Source organism: Rattus norvegicus, chromosome 14 (genome assembly GCF_036323735.1).
Source record: "Rattus norvegicus strain BN/NHsdMcwi chromosome 14, GRCr8, whole genome shotgun sequence".
Taxonomy (NCBI): Eukaryota; Metazoa; Chordata; class Mammalia; order Rodentia; family Muridae; genus Rattus; species Rattus norvegicus.
The window spans coordinates 37,136,183-37,160,097 of NC_086032.1; the positions used below are offsets into that span (position 1 = coordinate 37,136,183).

Consider the following 23,915-nt stretch of genomic DNA (forward strand, 5'->3'; position numbering starts at 1 on the left):
ACAAGGCAGTACCTCCTAATAGTACATAGTGCCACTTCCTATGTGCCAGCCATTAGCCACTCAAGCACATGAGTCTTTGGGTTGGGGGAGGAATCATACTTATTCAAACCACCGCAATCTGTATCGTGTGTGTGTGTGTGTGTGTGTGTGTGTGTGTGTGTGTGTGTGTGTGTGTGTGTGTAGAGAGAGAGAGAGAGAGAGAGAGAGAGAGAGAGAGAGAGATTATAAAATAATTAACATTGTTAAGACAATTTACACATTTATGAGAGCCTTTACCATTCTCACTTGTATATGATGGCAAAATGTAAAAGTTATAATTAGCAAGTTTTAGTATATAATACAGTCTAATTACTCATAGTTCTTACATTGTACATTTCACTGTGGAAGTCAGTCTTCATGACTAAAGTTATGAATCCTTATACCAAAAATTTTTTTTCCATTTCTTCACATCAAGACCCTGGGAAACTACTGTTACATTTTCTGCTTTTATAGCTTTCATAATTTTAGATATATAAGTAAGGTTTAGAATTCAGTAATATTTGTCCAGTGTTTAACTATTTGAACTTAGAAGAGTATCCTTCATTTTTGTGTTACAAAGTTATTATATTTTATGACTGAAGCATACTTCATTTTGTTTTTGGTAGTAATAGTGGTGGTAGTAGTAATGTATGTATATACTGTTCCTTATTCCTTATGTATCTATTTGAAAACATATAATTACACTCTGTGGACATCATACAACATGCTGCAGTTGGACTACAGATGTTGGATATGTCTACATTATTCACTTCACCGCTTTTGTATCCATGCTGGGGAGTGCAGTTGCTCTATCATGTGATACTTGTGCTTTTAATGTTGTCAGAACCTCTCACAATGTTTTCTTCACCAGTTTACATTTCTAGCAACAGTATGCAAATGTGTCCTTTTCTCTTGTCCTTTTGATAATAGCCATCCTAATGGGAATGTGGTTATATTTCGCTATGATTTTTATTTGCATTTCCCCTGATGATTATTGCTTTTAAACATTTTCAAAATATGCTTTTTAGACATTTTTGTGTGTGTGAATTTGAAGAATATACAAAGGATTCGCTTTGTGCTCTTGGCTGTCAGCCTGAAGTACCATTGGGAGGTGTTAGAGCATTTCTAAGATGCATTCTGACAAAGAGGGTAGGGCATGGCTGGAAGGGAAGGTTAGGGACCCAACCCAATGCTCTTACATTTTGTATTCTTTGCTGCACCCTAAGGGAGCTGCTTTGCTGTATCACAAACTCCCCTTCATTAAGTTCCATCTCTAAGTCCCCCAAAATGGAGGCAGATGCCCACAGTATAAAGCATCTGAAACAGTTACTTATCACCTATAAATCTCTCTTCCTTTGCAAAGTTGATCTTCTCAAGTGTTTTGTCACAGTGATGAAAGACTGATTACTATAGACATTTGTTGGCTTCTTTAGGAAAAAAAATGTTTATTTAGACTCTCTCTCTCTCTCTCTCTCTCTTTCATTTTATGTTTTTTTTGAGACAGGATTTCTTTGTGTAATAACCTTGGCTGTTCTGGAACTCTCTGTGTGTAGACCAGGCTGGCCTCAAACTCATAGAGGTCTACCTGCCTTTGCCTCCCAGTGTTGGGATTAAAGTCATGTGTGATCACGCCAACTCTTTTCTCATTTTCAGTTGGGTAATTTTTTATTGTTGACTATTACATTGTGGCAGATACTTATATAAATACATACAAACATACATATACACATATACATACACAAAAATATATGTAGTTTGGAGAAATTTTCTCCAATAATTAGCTTGTGCCTTCTTATATTTAATTTCTTGTTTTGTTATACAGGTGGTTTCTTATTTTCATGCAGTCTCTTTTATTGATAGTTGGCATATTTTTTCTTTTAATTTTTGTTTGTACTTTTGAGGTTATATCCAAAATATCACTGTCCAGTCTAATGTTAAAATTTTTATCTTACTAGAACTTCTATCTTTCTAGAACTGCTATAGTTTCAAGTCACATTTAAGTCCTTAATGCATTTTAGTTGACTTTCTATATCAGTTAAGGAAAAGCTCCTATTTCATTATTGTCTATAAGATAATTTCCCTAGCATAATTTATTGTGCATAATATCTTTTCCACATTTTCTGCTGTTATTTAAAACAAGGTCTTTCTATGTACCCCTGGCTTTCTAGGAGAAGTTTAGGCCAGTATGATCTCAACTCAGACAGATATTCCTGTCTCTCTCTTGAGTACTGGGATTAAGGTTTACACCAACATGCTTGCCTTGTTTTCTTTTGATTTTTGGTAAAGGTATTTGCTGTAAATTGGTAGATTTATGGGTTCTCTTTTGTGCTCTACTAATCTATTTTAAGACTAATATGTTTTATGTCAATTCTATACCATTTCAATCTGTAAAATTTTATGGTGCACTCAGCATCAGGTGAAGTAGTGACTCCAACTTAATTCTTATTCAAGACTGATGTGGAAGTCCTGGATCGGTTTTCAGTTTTATGTAAATTTCCTTACTAATTTCTGTTGCTATACAACATGCACTTTGAAGCTTAGCATTGGCAATATTTATTACTTCAAAGTAGACAGCATGTACTTAACAATTTTCCTGATTCTCCATAAATGCAGATTTACCACATATGCATGTGTTCATTACTTTCATTTGTGCTTTATAGATTATATTATACAGATCTATTATACAGATCTTTCATCTACTTGTTTAAATATATTACCAAGTGTTTTTTTAAAATTTGCTACATTATTAATGATGGTATATTTAAATAGCTTTTCTTGGAAGTTCATTTTTACTTTATGTAAAAACAATTGGGCATCCTTTATAAATTGATTTTGAATCTCCTCTGAGAGACACAGCCAGAATACAGCAAATACATAGGCGAATGCCAGCAGCAAACCACTAAACTGAGAATGGGACCCCGTTGAAGGAATCAGAGAAAGGACTGGAAAGGGGCTTGAGACCCCATATGTACAACAATGCCAACCAACCAAAGCTTCCAGGGACTAAGCCACTACCCAAAGACTATACATGGACTGACCCTGGGCTCCAACCTCATAGGTAGCAATGAATAGCCTAGTAAGGGCACCAGTGGAAGGGGTCCTGCCAAGACTGAACCCCCAGTGAATGTGATTGTTGGGGGGAGGGCAGTAATGGGGGGAGGATGGGGAGGGGAACACCCATATAGAAGGGGAGGGACAGGGGTTAGGGGGATGTTGGCCTGGAAACTGGGAAAGGGAATAACAATTGAAATGTAAATAAGAAATAACCAAGTTAATAAAGATGGAGGAAAAATTTGATTTTGTATCTTGCAACTTCGCTGAATATATATTATTTCCACAAATTTTGGGGTAGAGTCTTCAGGGTCTTCTGTATATAATAAAATCATGCTATTCTGAAACCAAAAGATGTATTTCTTTCTTTTGGATCAGTATATGTTTGTTTATGATGCCTAATTTTTCTGTCTTTAGCTTTCAGTTTCTAAGTTCACTGTATGATTGGAATTGTTGGAACCTTTTCTTCATCATAGTCTTAGGGAAAGACTTAGACCTCTTCAGCACTGAATAGCTCTCCATGGATTTACTCTTATGTGACCTTTATTTTGTTGATCAACAGAAGTTGTCCTATGCCTAACTTTATCCAAAAGTTTTATTGCAACAGGATGTTGAATTTTGTCAGATAGTTTTTGTGTATTTATATGATTACAATAGAATTCTAAGACTTCACTTTTAGTGTGATGCTATATATACATACATACATACATACATACATACATACAGACAGACAGACAGATAAATAGATAGGTATGTATGTGTGAGTGATATGTGTGTGAGTGATGCAATGATATATACATGAATGATGTTGCAGTATATATTGTTTATACATATCAATTTGCATCTGTTAAGTTATATTTGCTTTTATGCTCCTTGATCGTGGTACATAAACCTGTTAACACTGGCAAACTTAGTTGCTATTATTTTGATTATTTTGTTATTTCCATTTATGTTCTTCAGGGATATTAGCCTATGTTTTGGTTTATTAATTTTGTTCTTTGATAATCTCATACCTGTAAATAATGCATTTTTTTATCATTCTTTGATTTTTATTATTTCCTTCAAAACCTTTCTGGCCTCCCTAAAGCTTTCTTATCTATATTTATGACTTTTGTTTTGTATTGAGCCCACCAGAGTTTAATTAAAGCTTTCTCTGTGGCTTTGGATTTGGAACTTTCCATTAAAGGTTTCATTCATTTCATCCTATTCAGTTCAGACTCACTGGCGTAGTGTTCATATAAGTCCATATACTTTTCACTGATTTACAGTCCAGCTGACCTTGACAATGTTGACTTAACTATATCATTTATTCTCTCATCAAGCATGCATTGAGAACTTGAGCATCCTGGTATGAGATAAAGTCTTTCTTCTCATTAAATTGATTACTAAAAATAAAAATAGGATAAGCTTTACCAATTCAATTGCGGTTTAAGACATCAGATCGCTAGGGAACCCCTTTGTTCTCTCTCTGGGTAGTACGTCTCACTGTTACCTATACATTTTCTTATTAAGTCATGTTTTCATACTATAATGGACAACACTGTTATTGTATGCATGAAGAAAATATGGCAAGAAAAGGTTCTACCCTGCTCACGGTCACGTATTTATTTAGGCTACAGAACTTTGACTGGAATTTTCCAGGTCTTGTGCTCAGGATCATACCATCCATAATGTTATATGCTGTCTGGGCACATCATTAAAATTAAAAAGGCAGTAGGTTACATTGAACATTATGATAGAAATTAGTGAGGTGATTTTATGGGTAGAGCAATGCTGATGGCTTTTATAATTCACTAAACTCAACAACGTCTGACCTGTTATTGGACTTTCTGATTTCTCCTGGGCTCTCTTGGTTTTAATCTGCAGTACTTTCTAAGGTCCAAGAAGGGCATAACACAAAGCAATTCATCATGTTGTTCAGCAGTGATCTGTAGTTCCCTAGAGCAAAGCAGTGAACCTTTGAGTTTCAGACAGATTGGGGTATTGAGTTCAAACATTCACACTTCAGGCAAAAAATAGTAAAAGGATCCAAATAACTTGGGAAATGCATTTTCAACCTTAATCTGTGTTGTGCGTCCTCATCAAGAGAGACTGCCATAACAAACATAGCAGCAGTCCATCTCTTCCAGTTGCCCTGGGACCAGCAGAGCACAGTAGGAATGATTGATCAATTAAAGCAATATAATCTGTACAAGGAAGGAAGAAGACTGGGTTTAGGAAGGCCATTTCTAATGTGCACTGGGAAGCTGTGCCAGCTCTCTAATGGATACCTTGGCTGCAAGAACACAGCAGGAAACTATATTGCACTTGAGATGCTACATTTATGTGGACCCCTGCTATTGGTTTTGCTGACAAGCAGGTTGTACAGAGAGAACAGGGATTATTTTTCAAGGAGGCCTGGCTTTTACAGGCATAGGAACACTAAAAGGTTTTCTACTTACTTAAAAATGCTCTGATTAAGGAAGAGCTGAGGCACTGCTAGGAGAGCATTTAGCTTACTGTGTAAACAACAACTCTGCTCTCCAAGTTTCCTTGCTTTCATTTGCAGAGAGCACAAGTGACTGGAAAGTTAAAAAGGTTCCTCTCTAGCTCATAGCAGCCCAGTCACACAGACTGTTGTTAAATTTCTACCTTAGGACTATTATATGTTGGGCCTTCTGCTTAGAAATTGCATAATTGTATTGTACTTACAGCTGTAGCCATTCCTAATTCTGAATTAGGAATTCATTAGGAATGAATACATTTTATTAATTTCTTTCCCTCTTTTCTCTTTTTTTTGTTGTTTTTCTCTCATACAGTATATCCAGATAGCAGTTTTCCCTTCCTCCATTCCTCTCAAGCTCTCTCCTGACACTTTTTCTCTTTCCCAGATCTACTCCTCTGTTTCCCTTCCCTACCTCCCAGGGGTATCAATCAAATATGCCTGAACAAGATACAGTAAGAGTAGCTACAAACCCTCATATCAGTCTCATCAAGGTAACCCAGTAGGGAAAGGGGGGGTGTCCTGAGAGCAAGCAAAAGAGAGACATTCCCACTGCTAGAGGTTTCACAAACACCAGCTAAGGACAGTGGCATTGTATGCACAGGCCCTGATGCAGAGCCCTGCAGCTCCACGCTTACTCAGTCTCTGTGAGTCCCTCGGAGCTCTGCTTAGTTGATTCCATGGGCCATGTTCTGGTGTCCTTGTCTGCTCTGGCTTCTGCAGTTCTTACTTTCCCTTTTCTGAAGGTTTCCCTGAGTCCAAGGAGGTCTCCATTTTGGGCTAATTCTTTGCCTAATGTTTCCTGTACCTACTCCCATCAGCTGCTAGAAGAAGCCTCTGATAACAGTTGAACTAGGCACTTGGTAAATAGATGTATTCACCTGTGTACTACACTATTAACATAAGGACTTGTGAACTATCAAACATAGTGTATCTGGAACTCCTCTGTTATGGTTCAGTTTTTTTTAAGGTTTACTTATTTATTATATACATTGTAGCTATCTTCAGACACACCAGAAGAAGGCATCAGATCTCATTACAGATGGTTGTAAGCCACCATGTGGTTGCTGGGATTTGAACTCAGGACCTTCGGAAGAACAGTCGGTGCTCTTAACCACTGAGCCATCTCTCCAGCCCATGGTTCAGTTTTACTTGTGCTTTCAGAAGATAGCTTCACAACCAGTAGTTGAAGAGACCTGGAGGTAGAGACTGGAGAGTTACTATAGGGCAGTCAAGGAGAATAACTGAAGAGAATTTGGCTGGCATACCAACAGATATAAGGAATTGTACTTCTGTAAAGACGCAGAATTTAAAGAATCTAATAATGCATTGAGAATGTAAAAGAATTGAAATGTCAAGATGTCTGAACTTAAATTGTTCAAACTATATGGGCAGAGGTAATGCTACTAAGATGGGGCAACATTAATGAGGATCAATTTGAGAACAGCATTAGTGTAAGTATAAGTTGCTGATACATCTGCTTTCTTAGGGTGATCTTCCTTCCTTCCTCCCTCCCTCCCTCCCTCCCTCCCTTCCTTCCTTCCTTCCTTCCTTTTTTCTTTCATTCTCCTTCCTTTTTTCCCTTGCAAAATGGGCCAGGGACTGATGGAGATCCCCATGGAAGAACCTGAGGTAGGAGTCAGAGGAAGTGGAGGACACTGGAGAACATGGCCCATTGAATCAGCTAAGCAGGGTTCACATAGGCCCAAAGAGTCTGAAGTGTCAAGCTTGGACTTGCACGGGGCTGTGTGAGGTCCTCTGCATACATGTTATGTATGGCTGTTAGTGTGGTGTTTTGTGGGACTCCTTTCAGGGGGAATGGCTGTATCTCTGATTCCTTTGGGTAGATACCCAAGAGTGGTACAGCTGGATCTTGAGGTAGAATATTCCCGTCTTCCTGAGCAACTGCCACAACTTGTGCACTCAGCAGCAGTGCGTTAGTGTGCCCGAGTCCACATCCTGCGAGCTGCTGCTTTGTTGTTCTCAGCCATCCTGGCAAGTGTAGGAAGAAATCGCAAACTAGGTTTCATTTGCGTTTCCCTAATGACTGAAGGTGTTGAATATTTTGTAAAGTGTTTCACAGCCATTTGATATTTTCTTGAGTCCTTCATATACTTTGGATATTAATCCTGTATTGGATGTGAATTCACTTGGTAAAAATCCTTTCCAGTTTTCTAGACCGCGGTTTCCCTTTGCTGTGCAGAGCTGTCTCAGTCTCGTGAGGTCCTATTTATTAATTGCTGATCTTGGTGCCTACACTGACCATGTGCTGTTGAATAAGTTGGTTGTGTTTTTGATTTTTTGTGCCAATGAGTTCCAGACTTAGTTCTCAGATTTAGTGTATATTTCTGATTTTATTTTGAGGGGTTTGATCCATTTGCAGGTCAGTTTTGGTCAGATTGATATATATGGATCTATTTTCATTCTTTGGCATGAAGCTGTCTAGTTTGACCAGTACCATTTGTTGAAGATAGCTGTCTTTTTTTCCAGTGTGTATTTTTTGGCCCTTTTAAATAAAATATTTTTTCATAGGTATGTGAATTTATGTCCTATTCTTTAATTGGATTGCATTGATCAATGTGTGTGTGTGTTTTTAACCAACACCATGTTATTTTTTTGTTTCTGTAAATTAGTATAACTTGAGTTTGGGTATAGTAGGACATTTTACAGTTCTCATTGTCTCTCGTTCTCTCTCTCTCTCTCTCTCTCTCTCTCTCTCTCTCTCTCTCCCTCCCTCCCTCCCTCTCTCTCTCTCTGCGTGTGTGTGTGTGTGTGTGTGTTTCCACAAATTGTCTTTTGAAGATCTGTGAAGAATTGTGTTGGGATTTTACACTTACACTGAATCTGTAGATTGCTTTTGATATTATGGCCATTTTGCTATATTAATTTTGCTGAACCATGAGTATGTGTGATATTTCTATTTTCTGACATCTTTAATTTCTGTTCAGTGTCTTACGGTTCTTTTTTTTCAGACAGTTATTGAATTGCATGGTTGGAACTACCTCTAGATATTTTATAATTTTTTGTTGGTATTATGAAGAATGTTGTTTCTCTGATTTGTTTCTCAGAGCATGTGTCATTTGTATATAGAAAGGTTACTGCTTTCTGCTATTTAATTTTATATTAATCTACTTTGCTGAAAATCTTTATTAGCTATTGGAATTCCAGGTGGAATTTTTGGTCACTTATGTATACTACCATAATTTGCAAATAATGATACTTTGGCTTCTTCCTTTTCAATTAGTATCCCCGTGATCTCCTGTATTTGTCTTACTGCTCTAGCTAAAACTTCAAGTACTGTATTGGACAGATGTGGCACTTGTTTAGTGCCTGATTTTAGTGGAGTTTCTTTTGAGTCCTCCATTTAAGTTGTTATTGGCTATTGGGCTGCTATAAACAGCTTTTATTATGTTGAGAAATAACCCTTGTATCCTGAATCTCTCCAGGATTCTTATCATGAAGGGATATTGGATTTTGTCAAAGCCTTTTTGACATGTGTGATCATCATCCAGCTCTTGTCTCATAGTTTGTTTATATGGTGAGTTGATCATATATACTGGTTTTCATATATTGAACCATCCCTGCATCTTTGGGAGGAAGACAGATGAAGACTTATTTAATCATGTTTGATGATCTTATTGATCAGTTTACAAGTATTTTATTGGAATATTTTTATCTATGTTCATAAAGTAAATTGGTCTGTAATTCTCTCTCTTTGTTGTGTCTTTTGTGATTTAGCTGTCAGAGTAACTGTGGCCTCATTAAAATATTGGGCAATATTCCTTTTTCCATTTTTTAGAGTGGTTTTTAGGACATTGACATTAACTTTTTGGAAACTTTGGTAGCATTTTGCCTAAAACTGTCTGGCTCTAGTCTATTTTTGAGATAGATTTTAATCATTGTTTCTGTTTCTCTGAAGGTTACAGGTCTGTTTAAATTACTTATCTGATTTAACTTTGGTATGTATTGAGAAACCTATCAATTTCTTTTAGATTTTCCAATTTTGTAGAGCATATCTTTTTCTCTATGTCCTTATAATTCTCTGAATCCACTTGCCTGTTGGTATGCCCTTCCCTTGTTGTCTAATTTTGTTAATTTGTACCATCTCTCTACATTTTAATTAATTTGGCTAAGGGTGCTAATTTACTGATGTCTTCAAAAAACCAACTCTTTGTTTCATTGATTGCTGCCATTTTTATTTTTATTTACTTACTTTTGCTGCTGTTGTTTATATTTTATTGATTTCAACCCTTAGGTTATTTCTTTTCATATCCTCCTTTGCCTGGGAATGCTGTTGTTGTTATAGAACTTTCAGGTGTTCTGTTCTCATTGTTTCACATAAATTTGGATATGTTGTGTATTCATTTTTATTGGATTCTAGAAAGTCTTTGATTTCTTTCATACCTTTCTACCTAGACTCATTTCTCACTTAGTAGTAATTTGTTCAGTTTCCATGAGTTTTTAGGCTTTCTGTTCTTTTTTGATATTGTTGATACTCAGGTTTAATCCATAGTGGTCAGACAGGATGCAGGATATTATTTAGGCTTGCTTGTATCTGTTGAGACTTCTTAATATATAGTCAGTTTTGGAGAAAGAACTAGATATTGAGAAGAAGGTATATTTTTTGTGTGTTTGTATCCATTGGGTCCATTTGGTTTGTAACATCAGTTAACTCCAGAATTTCTCTGTCTCATTTTTGTCTTGATGTCCTCTCTGTTGGCAAGAGTCTCTTGGTGAGTGTGTGCATAGGAAGGAGGACAGCAGGATGTGCATAGGAAGGAGGACAGCAGAATGTTCCACTGTGATCTGTTTATTCCCTTCTAATAGGGCCATAGAGTGAGGAGAGGTCGTCTGCTACGGAGCTTCAGATATAACTGTTATTTGATTGAGGGGAATGGAGGGAAAGGTGAAGAGCTGCATTTAGCCTCTTTCCTTGATCTACTTGTATCTGACAGGCTTGACTGATGTCTTCCTGGGAAATGCAGATGCATTTGGGGGCTATGACAAAGGAATGAGTAAGAAGAGGATTGGAAAAGAAGCTATGTCTGATTCAATAAACATGGGAGGGGAAGAGTGGAAGGGGAAGGCCACAGTACGTGGTCTGCTATGGACTGGGGGAGGGATTGGATTTGGAGGAGAGACAGAAGAGGTGAAAGTATACAGTTTCCTGACCTGAGTGCTTTCCTGACCTGAGTGCTAGTTGGGGTGAATTTTAAAGGGATCCCTGGGATTGAGGATTCATATGTGGATATATAAGTTGGTAGTCTTCTACCATGGTGGTTTTTAGTTTCTAGAAAAGTTAGAAGCATAGAAAGTTATAAAGGAATCAATTTTTAATATTTGGTCTCACTGTGTATCCCATGCTGGCCAAAGATGGCCTTGAACTCAGATCAATACCTCCCAAGTGCTGGTCCTTCAGTGATAAACACCTCTTTTCAGTTAGAAGTAAACTTACAGGATTTGTGATTATGTTTTAATATTTAAAGGGCTGATAGTAGTAGAAGATGATGATGATGACGATGATGATGATGATGATGATGTGTGTGTGTGTGTGTGTGTGTGTGTGTGTGTGTGTGTGTGTATGTGTGAGGGTGTATGTACATGCGTACATGCTCATGTGCGCATGCACATACTGTGTGCTCTGGAGACCAAAAATTTATGGTGGTTTTCTTAAATTACTACCAACATATTTTTGAGACAGAATCTCTTGAGTGCATGGGGGACTCACCAATTAGGGAAGACTAGCTGGCCAGCAGGCATCAGGGATCCTGCTTTCTCTGTTTTCACAGCAAAAGAATATGGGTGCTAAAGAATATGGGTTCTAAAACCCAGGTCCTGATGCCTATGGGAAGTACTTTCCAACTGAGCCTTTTCCCCAGCCAGGATTGTAAACCTTTAAATGAGTTGTCTTAAAGACAGGAATAAAATTCAGGAAAGATCACAATGACTACTGGGTTTTTCAGAGGAGATCAGCATAATCACTATTGCAATTAACTCCCCCCTTCCCATGTGATCCAAAGTGGTCAGAGATAATCAGTATTCTTTACACTAACTCTTTATAGAGAATAATTGAGTGGAAAACTGGGTGGTATTCAAGAAATGGACCGAGTTCCTTGACTACTAAGCCCAGATGTCCACAGACCAAGGTTCTTCCTCTTGTCCTTCAACATGCTGTACAATATATCATTATATAGAATGTTTATACAATAGGAATCACTGTTTTGACTTGAAGTATTTTCTTTGTTTTGTGAATATTACCTATAGTTGAATAAATGGATGTTTTATTTAGAGTTTCTTCAACTTAGTAGATGGGTACATGCATTCACCAGTATATTTGAATATTGCCAGTATTCTGGAAGATACTATTTGTAAGCTCTTAACAATATTTGACCATGATTGTGAGGCATATTTAAGATTTTAATTAACTAGTTTAATTCCAAGTCTTGATCAGATATGTATTGTGTCTGAAAGTGATTTTCCCAGTATTGTTTCTGATATTAAAATATGTGTATTAATTTGTAATGAGCATATATATTTGATATCATTATCCACATTTAAAATGTACTCTTTCTTTTGTATAAAGTTGCAACTGATCATGCGGCATCATGAACTCTAAATGCTCCACTGTGGATATTGTTAATTCTAACTACAATTAAAATAAACTGTCTTAACTCTGATTATTCTGTGTCTAGTCAGTTTTATAAATTTTCTTTCTTCTTGAATTTTCTGAGGCTTATCTTTTATTATTTTATAATATTAAAAACAAAATAATACCAGTTAAAATATGAAGTTAATGCTATTTTTTAAACCTTTTAAGGTAGTTTTTACAATATATTTTGAACATAGTATTTCCCATCCTTCAACTTCTCCATCTTTGTGCCCAGTCAAATTCATGTTCTCTGTTTCTCAAGAGGAAAAATAAGATACAGAAACAGGAAAAAGAAAAAAGAACATCAAAATGGACAAACTACATAGAAAAGTAATGAAATATACAGCAACAACAACAACAAAGTATGCATACTAAAAGAAATTATGGAGTATCTTTTATATTGTTCAACTATTCTTGGGTTTGGGGCATGCCCTAGAGTGTAGTTGATAAACACAGTGATACTCCATTGGAGAAAACAAGTGTCAACTGTTAGGTTCTAGGTTACATCAGAATTTGTGTCCATTTCTTCCTTTCAGTGCTGGAATTTTATCTGGTGTGAACTCATGGGGCATCTTGTGCATGTTGTCAATCTCTGGGAGTTTGTCTGTCATACCAGTCTTGTGCCTGGAAGTTGTTGTTTCCTTGGAATCCACCACCCTGGCATTTTTAAAGATAGATAGATAGATAGATAGATAGATAGATAGATAGATAGATAGATAGATAGATTTATTCATTCATTTATTTATTATAAGTACACTATAGCTGTATTCAGACAGAGGGCATCAGATCTCATTACAAATGGTTGTGAGCCAACACGATGTGGTTGAACTCAGAACCTCTAGAAGAGCAGACAGTGCTCTTAGCCATTGAGCCATCTCTCCAACCCCTAGTTCGCCAGTCCTTAAGAGGGAGAGATTTAATGATGACATTTCATTGAGGTCTAAGTGCCTCAAAGTCACTCAGTTTGTGTATGTTGTCAAGTTGTTGGTCATTTTATTAACAACCAACAGCTTTTCTGATCCTCATCAGGGTTGAATGATGCTCTGCTCTGTGTCATTCTGAGTCATTTTATTGTCATGCTTCTTTTACCAGAATAACAGTAGTAAGTTTTTTTTTCTTGCTCATGACATATCTATTCTCTGTACTTGGCCACTTAATGGTGTTCGTGTATGGATAGCTTCTCATGGCATAAGTCTTAAATAAAACCAGAAAGTAGTTGGTTATGCCTATAATTTTTGTACCATTGGACCAGTTCATGTTGCAAGCAATTCTCTTTTCTTCTGTAGTCACAGAGTTTGACGCTTGGTGACACTGTTTATTATTTTTCCCCTCTGGTGCCATGCAAACTTCTAGTTGGGTACCCATCTAATTTCTCCATGTTTGGTGACCTAAGTAAAGCTCTGCCTTCAACAGTAGTCCCTTACCATCAGATTATGGAGAATAACCAATAGCATTGACAGTTCTTTATAATGTTGAAAGGGAGTTCTATGGTGCTCTTTGGCCAACAATTCAAGAAATTGTAACCTATTCCTAGCATTAGAAGTTTTGGTGCTATGAGATGTGTCATTGGGACATCGTCTTTCCCATTATATGCTGACTCCACTTTAAAATATTTGTCAAATATGTATCTACTTTAGGGAGTTTGTACAGGAGTAGGTTTCCATTCAGGTTTACAAAAGCCTTTTACTGTTGGTTTTCCATGTCCTTTACACTGACCTCCCAACCCCAATTCTTAGTTAATCCTTCTAATTTCTCTTCATCTCTTTGTGACACTATATTTTATTTTTCCTTGAAGATAACCCCCTCTCACTGTTTACCTTACTAGCTATTGCTACCTAACTTCACTGTCAAGTTTGAAACACACATCTGAAACTTAAAAGCTAACATTGCCTATTTGAGAAAACATGCATTATTTGTCTTTTGGGAGTATGGGTTACCTCACTCAGGATAATTGTTTCTAGCTCTTCATTAATTGAAAGTGCATAATTTCATTTTTTCTTAACAGCTGAATAATATTACGTTGTGTAAATTGCTGACATTTTCATTATCCATTTATTACTTGATGGAATCTAGACCTTTCCCAATTTCTGGCTATTTTGAGTAGAGCAGCAATGGACACTCATGATCAAATTGCTGTAAGATTTAGAGTCCTTGAAAATTTATACAAGAATGAGATAGATGACAGATCAATTTTCAAATTTGGTGGAGCTTCCGCACTGATTTTCATGGCAACAATAGCAGTTTGTATACCCACAGCAATGAATAAGTCTTTCCTTTATCTAGCATTAACTTAGCATATGCTGTTATTTTTTTTCTTATTACTATTGACCCTGGCCATCTCTCCTATAGTTAGATAAAAATATCAAAGTAGTTTCAGTTTTCATTGTCTTGATGGCTAAGGTTGTTGAACATTTCTTTTTGGGGTTTCTGAGCCATTTGAATTTTGTGTTTATGTTCATAATCTATAGGGTACATCTTACCCTTTGATTATCAGAGTAGTAGTGACTTCATTAAAGGAATTAAGAAATTCTCTTTCAGTGTCTGTTGTTTCCTTCAGGCCTGGTTTTTGGAGAATTGACACTATTTTTCATTAACAGTCTGGTGTGTTTCTGTACTGAATCTTCTGATCCTTGGCTTACTTTTATTTATTTTTTATTTTTATTTTTTGGTGCAGAGATTTTTAATCACTGCTTGTGTTTCACTAGGGTTATGAGTATGTTTAAATTGCTTATTTCAGCTTGATTTATCTTTGATAGGTCTTATGTACTATGAAGGTCATCTATTTCTTTTTGGTTTTCTAGATGGGTGAAATACAGATTTTTAAAGTATGTTCTTATGAGTCTCTGAATTTTCCCAGTGTCTCTTCTACTGTATAACTTTTCATTTCTAATCTTACTAACATATATATTTTCTTGATCTTTTGGTTACATTGGCTATAGGTTTCTCAATTTTCCTGTTTTTTTTTTCCTCAGAGAATGAACCGATTCACTGATTCTTTTTAGTTTTATTTTTTGCTTTTATTTTATACTATCAGCCTGAAGCCTGATTATTGTTTGCCATTTAATCCTTTTGGGTAATATTTCTTGTTTCTGTAAAGGTTTCTGTTATGGGACAGGAGCTCACTTTGATGTTTAAGCACAGTGCTAGGCAGCTAGGGGTTTTTAGTAATTTCCTGCAGTGAGTCCTTGAAGAGAAACTTTCAGTTCTAGACAGGTGCCCTTGCAGGAGACATTGTGGTAGCTAAGGACTAGGGAGATGGCCTAACAGGTAAAGCACTTGGCTGGGAAATGAGAGAACCTTAGTTCATATCACTAGGAGTCACAGAAAAAGCCAGATCTGGCCGAGGGATATACCCATAACTCTGTAGGAGGTTGGGGCAGGAGATTGCTGGGACTTGCTGCCCACCAGGCTGACTCCGGATTCAGTGAGGGACCTTATCTGAAGGAAATGGAGGGGAAAGTAATAAAGACAGCACCAGACATTTGTCTTTAGTTGTCTGTGCTATGGACGTGTTACCTGCACACACACACATGCTTATAAACCACATGCAAACTCTTGCACACACATGCATGCATGTATAGAAATTTAAATGTACAAAAGGGAGTGTGCATGTCTTCATTTTTTATAATCATCATTGCCTACTAACATAACCTGTTCCTGGAATGATTAAAGATATGTACTTGAAACTTCAGAAATAGAGCATTACACATAGGAGAACCAGTCCACTGATCGATCATTGTTACCTAACCAGTAAACTTCTTTGTTTTATACTTTTATATACCTATAGGTGTATTACATACATAATTGCTTATTTGGGGTATGGCATTGAATATCCATTCCTCCTGCTTCAGAGATTATTATCCTTAATCCTTAACATTTCTCTAATCTTCCATTCCATTCTGTGTATTGCTTGCGAGCAGCACAGGGTGTGTTGTGTCTCGCTTGTTCTCCATTTACGTTGTTGTTCTCCATTCTCAGGTGTGTATGTTAAGGTCTCTGCTGCTCTGTCATGGAAAATGTCAAAGCAGAGCCAAGTGTGATAGCAGGAATGTGAAGGTCATGACTTTGAAGTTAGATTAGGCTACATGGTGAGACCATATCTAAAAACAAACAGAAAAAAAAAAGCAAAAGCAGGAAAGAAATATATAATATCTATATAATATCCAACCTCATTTGTGCACTTTGTTCTCAGTGACTTTATTTCATTCAGCTGTGATTACTCAGTGACCTACTCCCCTCAAAAAATGCAACAAAGGGCAAATAAGTCTCCAGATATTTCCAATCTGACCATCTGAATGACCCAAACATCCCAAAATAGATTTCATCTATTCTGTAAGGAACAAGTGGTTTAAGCCGCATAGCATTTTGTTTATGCAAAACCTATGACCTAGTTACATAGCACTCTTTCTTTCTATACAAAAAGTAATGTTAGTCTAACCCTCTCTGACCTCCGTTGAATTAATGAAAAGGAAAGTGAAACCTGGTAATCTTACTCAAACCAAAATTTCTATAGGAACTTTTATTATTTTAAGATAAGAACCTGTGTTCTGTATTTTTGTTTCATACTTTTCAGGTCCATAGATTCTTTAAGACTTTCTTCTTTAGCATCCTTCCCTTGGGACTTTAAAATACAAACTTGAACAAAAGCATTAGTTCACAAAAGTTATTATTCTGTTACATAATTTCAATCTGCTGTGCTGTTTCTCCTGAAGGGTCTACAGGGGGAAATCAGTTAATGAGAGGCTACCTCAAAGTTACGTGTATTAACGCTCACTTTTAGCTATGGATATCACTGACATTAGGCAGAAATGAGTTTTACATTCTCATTCCAACTAGGTTATTTATTAATACAGCTTCACCAGTCTCTAAAGAGTCATGATATTGGCGTATTTGTAAGATATTTAATGGATAAAAGAAGGTGTGGAGGCAAGAAGAACATGTATACAAGTACTGAAACTTCACTATGCTCAATCATATGATGACCATGTGTGTTGTCTTCTGTGGATATAAGGACTTTGGGTGATTATCATACTGCCTCTCCCTTTGGGTGCCTTCTGGAACCATTAACCCATTGGAGAGTATACTGTGATGTAATCGGATTGGAGGGTAGAGCTGTCTTTTGGTGTTCCCCTAAGCTATTCTGGAAAATCTTAATATAGATATGCTCCAGGCAGGAAAATCATGGCATCCTTAGCTAAGTTTAGAAAATGACACATGCTATCCTTGTTAGGAGTCATTACTGTATGTTAAGTACCACAGAAGTTTTTCAAATAGTCTGTTGCTTTTATATTTCCCCAAATGTGTAGATGACCGTGCAGTCTTACTTGCAAGTAGGTCTTACCAGTATCTAAAAGAAGTAGTGCTAGGTGTATGGTATGGAGCATGCTCAAATGAGGGTCCTCTTGGAGTGCAATCAATGTCAATTAATGAGTCTGGAGTTAGACTAAGCATTCCAGTAACTAGAACATAGTTAAAACTAGGTGTGAGGGCTGGAGAGATGGCTCAGCCGTTAAAAGGCTAGGCTCACAACCAAAAAAAAAAAAAAAAAAAAAAAAGAACCAAAACTAGGTGTGATTACCCCGCCTTCCATCTAGTTGCTGAAGTCTTGAGAGTTTCCCTAATTTAAAGCAGCTCCTGAGATGACTGTCATTTCCAGCTGTGTGTGAGGAAGGATTCAGACCTTGCTGTACAAAACTGAAGACTAGCTGGAGAAGTGTGGTGGTTGCACCACAGGACTAGCACATTTCAGAGCTGCGTTTGACACACTGTGTATTCATGTCCTTGCTGTTTCTTACTGGAAATTTTATGCTCCACAAATGGCTTCTATTACTTAGAACAGGATCACCCATTTAGAATCTTTTAAAGATTTTATCAGAAAAACAAACAAGAATATGGCCTTTGAGGCAGTACTGGACCTGGATGACACTCATTATCAAAAGGAGGGTGGGCAGAAGACAATCAGAGTATGCATATCTCAAATTCTCACCATCAGGCAGCTTTTACAAGTCTAAAGTTCTTTGTGCACTCGGTGCTCCCTTCCTCCTGGCATCGCGATTCAGTGTGCTGATAATCTGCCTTTCCCTTTATTTCCATTCATTTATGTAACATCTTAGACTTAAGAAATTGTCATAAACTTTAGCCTTAAGCAAATGCATCAATTCAGTGAATTGGGATATGATGCCATTACTTATAAAACACAGCCATTGTTGAACATTTGCACCAGTACCTTTCCTTTTTTCATGGCTCCCATATTTCTTTTTATGGGAAGCCTGAAAGCTTAAGTAGTAATGATGGGAGACTCTGCAGATGTTCACTTGATCCCTCCTTGAGTCCTCTGACACACATAGAAATGAACTAAAGACACCACAAGTTATGTGCTTATTCACTTCAAGAAAATTGCCTTTTTATTATTTCTTATTTTGCATTTATATTCTGAAAATGTAAAAAAAATTACTAGGAGTAAAAAGTAGGTAGAAACAAAGGTGCTACAGTTGAATAAAGTGGTCCAAGAGCTCAGCCTTGAAATATACCATTTATTAAATGGCAGAATACCAGCAACCAGCACTGGAAGTTCTCTTAATGTCCTTAAATGCCGCCTACTGTTTTACAACTCATCAGTGGTGGACTCAGTGTCCACAGCACTCTTCTTTAAATGATTTTTTCCTGGGGAAGCTCAAGAGCATGTAGAGCTGGATGGCACTGTATAGGTGATCTTACTCTGTGCTCCAGAAACATGGTACAACTTGTGGATAACTTATTTCAGGAATCCAGATTCCTAGGCAGGTCCCCAGATATGCTCTTGTATTTGACGTGGGACACAGGAATCTCCATTTTTATAACAATAATTCCAGGGATTATTTGAATTTGGCACGCTTGGGACAGTTAAATAAATTCAATATTATTTTCTTTGTGTTTTGTTGAGGGCAGAAACTAGATAGATTTAAGATGAGTGGCTGAAGTTGTACTGCATAACAGTGAGATCCACTCCTCGTGAGTTTGCGTTCCATGGTAGGACATAGAGGAATGCATTTTCTTAGAACTTAAGTTAACATTTGTGCTAAATGATGTGATTCTTTTTTTCTTATTGGATATTTTATGTATTTACATTTCAAATGTTATTCCCTTTCCTGGTTTCCCCTCTCCCACCTCCCTTCCCATTGCTTCTATGAAGATGCCCCCACTCCCACCCACCCACTCTGGACTCCCCACCCTGACATTCCCTTACACTGGGGCATTGAGCCTTCCCAGGACCAAGGACCTCTCCTCCCATTGATACACAACAAGGCCATTCTCTGCTACATATGTGGCTGGAGTCATGGGCTCCTCCATGTGTACTCTTTGGTTGGTGGTTTAGTCCCTGGGAGCTCTAAGGGTTTGGTTGGTTGATAATGTTGTTCTCCTCCATTGGGGTCCATGCTCAGTCTGGTGGTTGGTTGTAAGTATCCTCATCTGTATCCGTAAGACTGGCAGAGCCTCTCAGGAGACATAGCGATTGCTTATGTCATCATCTGATACCATTACCTGCTAAAGCAAGGCATGGACAGCATTTTAAAGGACTGCTTGTCACCCCAGCTCTCTTGAGCTCCCCCTCTTCTTCCCTCCCTCTCTCCCTCCCCCCACCCCCCCTCTCTTCCAACATGTTCTTCACTGGTCTCTTTCTGGCCTCTTTTCTGTCCTTCTTTGTTACCCTCTCTGCCTTCATCACTCTGCTCCAGTCCGTCTGCCTATACTATTTCTCCACGTTCCCACATAGGCCCCCTTTATACCATGTCTGTTCAAAGCAGATTTCTCAGGAGTTCTTAGGGGAACAGCTTGGCCTGAGTCCTCCAGGTACCCCCTCACCACATCATGTTTCATAACATCTGTAATTACTCTAGTAAGTTTCAGTGTAACCCAATTTCCTGATTTTTTTTTGGTTTTATATGAACACATTCTTAAAATATAAAATAGCACACATTCTTTTTAAAAGAATTTATGTATTATTTTATGTTATGTATGTGGTGATCAACCTGCATACATATGTAACTGTATCTCATGAATGCAGCACCTGCTCAGGCCAGAGGATGGCAACAGATGCTCTGCAGCTGGAGTTGACAGACTGCTATCAGCCCCATGTGATGCTGGCAACCAAATGGGTTCTGCACAAAAAGCAAGAGGTTTTACCCTCCTCACCATCTCATCAGCCTCTGAATACACTTTTTCATCAACTTAGACAAATTAGTTTAGATACTAATACAGTTAAAATGTAAACAAAGAAGCAACTTTATCCACATCTTATGTTACGTCCTATATTTTATATTTTCACCAAAGTTAGGATGCAGAATGAAAATCCTCAGTAGCAAGGACTAGGAATCTAAAACTTCTTTCTGAGCAGAGCAGTAGAAACTACTGGAGTATCGAGTCCACATTCCACAAGAGAAGTGAGAAGTCTGCAGTGTTCTTTCTTCTATTGGGCTAAATTGATTATGTGACTACTAGTGATGTCACCTGATTGATTTGTCTTCCTGTTTTTCTAGACCGCTGAACATGAACTTGTGTGGCTTCAGCTGTATTGTGCTTCTCCCTGAGTTTTGTGTGACCTTTGCTACTTCTTAATAATTCTTGAAGACTGGAATTCATCTCATTTAGAACTATTCCTAGGGCCCAGATTGCTTTCTTATCTGAATTTCCAACTGTGTCGTTCTCTTCCTCAGACATGGCTGTACCACTCTCTCTGGCCATAAGCTAAGAGCAGCTGTAGTGCTGCTTGCTCTGAGTAGAGGGATGGACTCACGGGTCAGCAGCTGAAAACACCCTGAAATACAGGAGACATTTTCAGTGGAGGTTATCTTTGGTTTCAGTGGAGGTTATCTTTGGTTTCAGTGGAGGTTATCTTTGGTTTCAGTGGAGGTTATCTTTGGTTATTGGTCTGTTCATTTGGTTGATTGGTCGGTTGGCAGCTTTCATTTGTTTGGTTAATTTTCAGTATTCATTGTTAACTATACCTTAAGAATGTCTAGTAGACTCGAAAAACGCCTTGAACTTAAAAATAGAGAACTTGTACTCAGATCCTGTCCCATTGTTTGTTTTTATTTAAAAATGAACTACCTTTCCTATTTGTCTGGCTAAATAAATGTTAATTTTCTTTATTATTATTTGACTTACCTTTATGGCCTTTAGTGATTTTAAATTACTATTTGTTCCAGTGAAATTTCAAATCAGTATATTTTTCTCCTAGAATTAGGTTGTATTACAGTAGTGGTTATTCTTTTCCCAGAACTTAGCCTATACTTTACTATATGAATTTTATATCCAATCTTTTCTTTTTATCTTTATTTTTAACACTACATCTTGTTTAGGTATATTTATTCAGAACATATTTATTTTATTTAATTGCTGAAACGGTGGCAGATCTTTACTCTGTTCTTATTACCCAGGGAAATTAATCGTTTTGTGCCTTTACTTTTGAATATTTCCAAACTTGCCATCAGAATCCAGATATTCTAGTTGTTTGGATAATGAGATAAGGATGCAGGCTCACACAGAATTCACTGTAGAATTCTCAAGTGGAATTTAGCAATGTGGAAAATACTGCTAATCAATAAATTTTAGTTTTAACATATACTTCATACATCAAAACATGTACAAGGTAGATGTTACTGATACCAGCAGGAAGGAGGAATGAGAAGATGGCAGTTGCAGTAGTTACATTTCTCATCACTGTAACAGGAAGCTTAACAGAAACTAAGAAGAGTGCATGTTGTGATTGTCTTTTAACTCTGTCAGAGGTAGAATTTAGTAGGTTTTGGATGTGTGGTAAATGATCCTGTGTGTCTGTCTTGGGCATGTCGATAATCATAGACTATCGATGAAGAAACCTTGCATGATTTGATTTGGTGTTCTTTTGTGTTATCACATGCACTCTTCACAATGCTGATATCAGCTTGATAGTGAAGATGAAACAAAGGGATTTCAGAAACTGTGTAAATGTTTGGCCAACCAGTGAGTTAGCTGAAATTAGAATCCAGACTCATGATGTCAGCATCGCATTCCTGTGATTGGACAGTTATTGGGTATATTCAGTATACTTCAAGAGCATGAAATCCTGAGTTCAGATCCTTAACATCTGTATAAATGCTCAGTGTGGCTTGCACATATCTATTTCTATCAGTGGGAGACAAAGATGGCAGACAGGTTCTTAGCCAGACAGTTTACATGAAACAATAAGGAGGTATAGTGAGAGACCTTTATCTCAAAAGCTTAACTGAAAAAAGGTAGAAGACCACACTGGAATTTTGGCCTACACACACACACACACACACACACACACGACCAAACAAAATGAACTATCATAATCCTTGACTACTGCTCCAGGAAATCTAGGGGTCCAGATGAAACTCTGAAGTAAGGGATGAACTGAATATAGATCAGATGATGTCATTGCCCATGTTGCATTATGTTATACTGCGCTGTGCTGTGCTGTGCTATGCCATGTTATGTTGTTATGTTTTTTTCTAGATCTCTGAAAACAGACCTACTGCTTCAATCAATAGTACTCCTATCATATGCCATGATGCTTCCATTGGCCAGATGTGCACTAAACCATCTCAAGATTCAAAGCATTCCGAAAGTTGTGGGAAGACAGAAACACTCAAAGCCCTCATCAAATTTTCATGACAAATATGGCAATATGATGCTGTTCAGTGGGTCTGCTTTCTGTCTAGGTGCATATATAATTTTTATGACCCAGATGGGGGTGGAGTGGAACCTGTCTCCTGTGGGCAGAGTCACCCCCAAAGAGTGGAATGAGTAACTTTCTCAGTACACTAACAGAATTGTCTCAAACCTAACTTGTCACGGACATGTTCTTCTGTTCAGTGAAATCAGCATAGTAAAAGAAATAAAATTGATTCAGAAGTCCTAACAAGTTGTTGAAAGCTGTCATTGAGTTCCCGAAAGTAATGCGCTACCCATAGATAGAGATGGCCAGGTGTGGGTATCATCCGTGAATGTGTAGCTGCCATCAATAAGCATCCATACATAGGTGCCTTAGACAGGTATTGAGTTGTGTCCAATGCATATTTGTCAGCAGCTGACCAGTTTTAACCCACCCTTTCTCTTTCCCAGGCTGGTGTGTACCAACTGTACTTTCTTTTTTCTTCTGTTTTTTATTTTTTTATTGGATATTTTCTGTATTTACATTTCAAATATTATCCCCTTTCCCTCTCCCTCTGCTTCTGTGAGTATGCTCCCCCTCCCGCCTACCCACCCCCACTTTATTGCCCTGGCCTTCCCCTGACTTTCTGGAATCTTTTACTTTTCTGTTTGTTATTGCCTTGGGAAATCTGTAAGATCATAGGCTTGGGGTGATTTTTGTGAATTCGCATTCAGAACAGGAGTTGATGTAGGTTAGGATGTCAGTGATGTTGAAATGGTGACTAAATAAGTACTATGTGTAATCCTAGCCCACATTCACTTGAAAAATTTAAAAATAGGAATTTGATTTCCACTGAGGATTGTAATTAGATAACTGGAGACCATTTACATGTCTGTTTGATTTTACTAATTATTCTGAAACGTCTTCCCATAAGGCATTCGCAAACTTTTATTTTCTGTCAATCAGGAATGAGATGATGGAGGACAGGGAGGTAGGAGCTTTTTTGTACAGGAGCTCATATTTCTACAAAGTATTCGGAAAGTGTCCATTCATCTCAGGTCAGGAGTAAGCATCTAGTG

At 37.5% G+C, this 23,915-nt stretch overlaps 1 protein-coding gene across 2 annotated transcripts in view; it reads left to right on the forward strand.

Moving 5' to 3' along the window:
- Cox7b2 (cytochrome c oxidase subunit 7B2) overlaps positions 1–23,106 on the forward strand; it is a 112,208-nt gene extending 89,102 nt beyond the window's left edge. The window contains exon 4 of one of the 2 annotated variants that reach the window (NM_001399572.1): positions 22,698–23,106. In NM_001399572.1, the coding sequence (NP_001386501.1) occupies positions 22,750–22,992 (243 nt within the window). In that variant the 5' untranslated portion in view covers positions 22,698–22,749 and the 3' untranslated portion in view covers positions 22,993–23,106. The remainder of the gene's footprint in view (positions 1–22,697) is intronic. The other variant, XM_063272794.1, reaches the window with a different exon arrangement.
- The last annotated feature ends 809 nt before the right edge of the window (positions 23,107–23,915 follow it).